This window comes from Micropterus salmoides, unplaced genomic scaffold, assembly GCF_014851395.1.
Source record: "Micropterus salmoides isolate LMB-PRFRI ecotype aquatic unplaced genomic scaffold, ASM1485139v1 Ms_hic_scaffold_11, whole genome shotgun sequence".
Taxonomy (NCBI): domain Eukaryota; kingdom Metazoa; phylum Chordata; class Actinopteri; order Centrarchiformes; family Centrarchidae; genus Micropterus; species Micropterus salmoides.
In genome coordinates this window covers 34,343,149-34,346,801 of record NW_024040152.1, presented here as the reverse complement: position 1 = coordinate 34,346,801, position 3,653 = coordinate 34,343,149, and the positions used below count along the sequence as shown (strand labels likewise).

The following is a 3,653-nucleotide window of genomic DNA, read 5'->3' as shown; positions in this document are numbered from 1 at the left end:
AGTTAGGTCTTTAGTTTGCTTTTAAAAATATCAACCAACAACATATGTGTATATAATATAATAACATAACATGATATCTTTTCAAAAAGTTCAGCAAACATTTGGAAACACTGAAGTAGTTTATATTTAAAATAAAAAAATTAAACTGTTGTTTTATCCCCGTCAAGTATTTGTGAATTTACAACTTTAGTTGAACTCCTGCCGGTTTATCTGAGCGTGATGTGATCACGATAATAAAACTATGACTAATCAAACTGATTACACCAGTTTGAAGGACAGCTGATGGAAAACCATCAAATGCAGGTCAATGAGCGGAAACGAGGGGCAGAAAACCCGATCCAGAATGAAAAGAATCATCAGCTGCAGTCTGAAACTGAACAGTTCAGAAGCTGCAGCTCAACTACTACAGCAGCAACATCCTGCTTTACACTAATGAGGAGGAGGAAGAATCTGAGGAGAGGATGTAAAGAAAGTCAATCTTAAACAAATGTTTAAGGAATCAGCATTTTGTTTTAATAAAAGGACAAACGGGTACAGATTTTAGCAGATTATAATATAACTGAGTAACATGGATGTGTTGACATTTACAGTGTTAAATTTTAGGGCACCAATAATTAATGTAGGCGCACAGATTAGCTTTTTGTTTTCCATGACACCTGCCAACATCTGCATCCAAAACTACAGAGAAATCTAATATATTTATTGTTGTAAGAAATAAATACAAATATAATACTGTGGAAGAAGTGAAAATACATTTCTATAGAATGACTTCATTCATTATATTATTTTTATGAAGGAAAAAAAGGGAATTATTTTTAAATGTTTTGGACAAGAGGGGGGTTTCATTTACATCTGTTTAAGTGTTTGCAGTAGAATCGTTTTGTTGACGAGATCAACCTGTTTTTTTTTTCAAGTAAAACCATAAAAACGTCTTTAAATATTAAAAATGTGCAAACAGCACATTTCACTAAACCTCTTATTTTGTTGGGAACGATATCCGGAAGCGCTTTTGTTTGTGTAACGGAATTACTTCCGGTGCGCAGGAGTTCATGTTGCTCACGTTAAAACGTGAAAGTCCTTGGTTGGTATTTAAATTTAAAAAATGCGTTAAATATCTTTAACTTCACTTCTTATTAATCCCGTTATCGAACCGGATATTCTGCGATCACCTTCCGGCGGTGTGTCTCTATGTAGCGCGGATAACCTCTGTCGGTCAGCTAACTGTAGCCAACGTCAGCCGTGCTGTGTGTGACCCTGAGGACAACATAAGTTAGCAGTCAGCTGATGTCCTTCTCTATAAATGCAGTAACAGCCTCGTGCAGCTTGCAGCTTCGCCGTTGGGCTCAATTCTCACTAGAGAGTCAGTTATTTTGCACCAGACTCCATTCAATAAAGCAGGGATTTAAGAGCTCCTTGATCATCGTGAAGCCGCAGAGGCGTTTCCGGGTGTTATAAAAATCATCAGGGGTCACGTTTTACTTCGGCATGCACGAGTCTCACCCAGAACATCTGAAATCAAGTTTTAAGATTTACTCTTTTTGCTCTAATTACCTCCATGTGAGGACGCTCGATGTAGGCTGCAGACGGGAACCGGTCCTAATGGATTGAAGGAACCAATTTTAATCGCGCGCTGGGTCGGATTATCCTGCCGAACTGACCTGGAGGACCTTGGTTTTAATTCTTTAGTTATTTTCTACCAGCATGTGTACACTTGGGTACAGTAGGGTAAATTTCTGCAGGTTTTCAAGAGAGTTTGGTGGTAAACAGGATGAATCGCAGCTGAGCTGAGTGTATTTTGGGGGACATGTGACAGTAAAGATGATCTTAATTTCAGTGCTTTGGTGCAGAACTGGAAAAGGCAAATCATTGATTTCATGGTGCCTTCGTTAATTTCAGGCATTTTGACAACACTTTGTTCCAAACTCTTAGAAACTCTCTGGTGACTTTGCTGTTTGTTGTCTTTTGCGGTTTCAGAGTCAGTTTAGGAAATAATGGACGGTTGCTGAGAGGTTCTCTGTCACACGTCTGACTTCAGACATCAGAACAGGAGGTGATAAAAGGTTTCCTCTCCTCTGGCTTGTTTCAGGAATGTCTTTGTTATGGAGCCTGAGGCCGGCGCTGACGTCGCTTCTTCAAGGTACGTTTACACGCCTGCACACTTTTAACCATCTGATGGCGATACGGCTATAAAGCAGCCACAGAGTCTGGACTCCAGAATAACCTTTACTGCGATATTTAAAAAAGTAAACAAGTGACGATTATATTAAAATCTTGCTTTTTTAAAAATGTTTAACGTGTAAATAACTTTTCCCTCTCTGCAGCATCCCAGCATGCCTCTGCCTGGACGGCTCCCATCCTCTCCAGGACGATGGCCACCCTCAACCAGATGCACCGCCAGGGGAAGCCCAAGCCGCCTCCTAAATCTGTCGGCGCCACGTTCGGCCGCCCCCAGCTGAAGGCGGTGATCCTGAAGACCATGATCCGAAAGCCCAAGAAGCCCAACTCCGCCAACAGGAAGTGCGCTCGAGTGCGGCTGTCCAACGGGAAGGAGGCGGTGGTGTTCATCCCCGGGGAGGGACACAACCTGCAGGAGCACAACGTGGTGCTGGTGGAGGGCGGGAGGACGCAGGACCTGCCCGGAGTCAAACTCAAAGTGGTCAGAGGCAAATATGACTGTGCCCACGTGGTGAAGAAGAAACAGTAGACTGAGAGGAGGACGCTGGTGTGGGATGGAAGCGTGTGTCTGTCAGTTGTTTAATAAATACATGTTCTCTTAATCACGCCATCGTGCGGGTGACTGCCTCAACTGTGAAGTCAGATACACAACACGGCCAAAAGTATGGAGACACCTGAACAGTCCACCCATGTGTGACTTGTGATCGTGACGGCGTGCTCATTAACCGTCTCACTTTTGTGCAGGTTTTTCAAAGCAACATTATAATAATAATAATAACGGCTTTATTTATACAGCACTTATCAAAACAGAGTGCTTTCCAGGGTTGAAATACACATTAAAAATATTTCAAGTTAAATCACGCTGCATAAAATGACATAAGGTTAAAGGAAATCCAATTTCTGCAGCAGTGATGCAGATAAAATGGACATATAGGACGAGATCGGGTTGGAAGGAAGCACTAAAATTAATAAAAGGCTGTTTTGTAAACGTATGTTTTGGATACAGCGGATTGGCTCACCCTGCGCTCTAAATGGGACTATATATCACAGTGTAGGCTGTTTAGAGAACAACAGGTACAACGGCCAGCGTGGAGTCCCTGGTTAGGCTTTAAAATCTGTTACGGCTGCTGTTGTTTGTTTGTGTTTAACAGTCAGCAAGGAGCCACACAGCCTGATTAACAATATCATACACACATACCATTAAAATAATACAATAAATACATGCAGTAAGATACAGGCCTAAAAAGAAGTGGAGATCAATATAAAATAGAGAAATATGTAACAATATAACCTATAATCAGGTGCTTGTGTGTCCCAAAGTGTTTGGGGGACACACATGTAAAGAACATGTACGTGATGGCCTTTAACTCTTATTTTCCTATGGTGAAATCATTGGAGCCCAAAAACAAACGGTCGTGAATGTTGGTTCTTTTATGAATTTATTATGGCTCTTCTGAAAATGTACCAAAAAATTCCAT

The 3,653-nt window shown here is 41.3% G+C and overlaps 1 protein-coding gene across 3 annotated transcripts; it reads left to right on the top strand.

Moving 5' to 3' along the window:
- Nucleotides 1-997: 997 nt before the first annotated feature.
- LOC119898192 (28S ribosomal protein S12, mitochondrial-like) lies at nt 998-2,783 on the top strand. 3 transcript variants are annotated; one of them, XM_038712384.1, is made up of 3 exons: nt 998-1,081; nt 2,087-2,137; nt 2,322-2,783. In XM_038712384.1, the coding sequence occupies exons 2-3, from the start codon at nt 2,089-2,091 to the stop codon at nt 2,702-2,704; spliced, it is 432 nt and encodes a 143-aa protein (XP_038568312.1). In that variant the 5' UTR covers nt 998-1,081; nt 2,087-2,088; the 3' UTR covers nt 2,705-2,783. The 3 variants fall into 3 exon arrangements, with proteins under 3 accessions (XP_038568312.1, XP_038568314.1, XP_038568313.1); XM_038712386.1 differs by lacking the exon at nt 998-1,081 and adding an exon at nt 1,278-1,725; XM_038712385.1 differs by lacking the exon at nt 998-1,081 and having other exon boundaries at nt 2,003-2,137.
- The last annotated feature ends 870 nt before the right edge of the window (nt 2,784-3,653 follow it).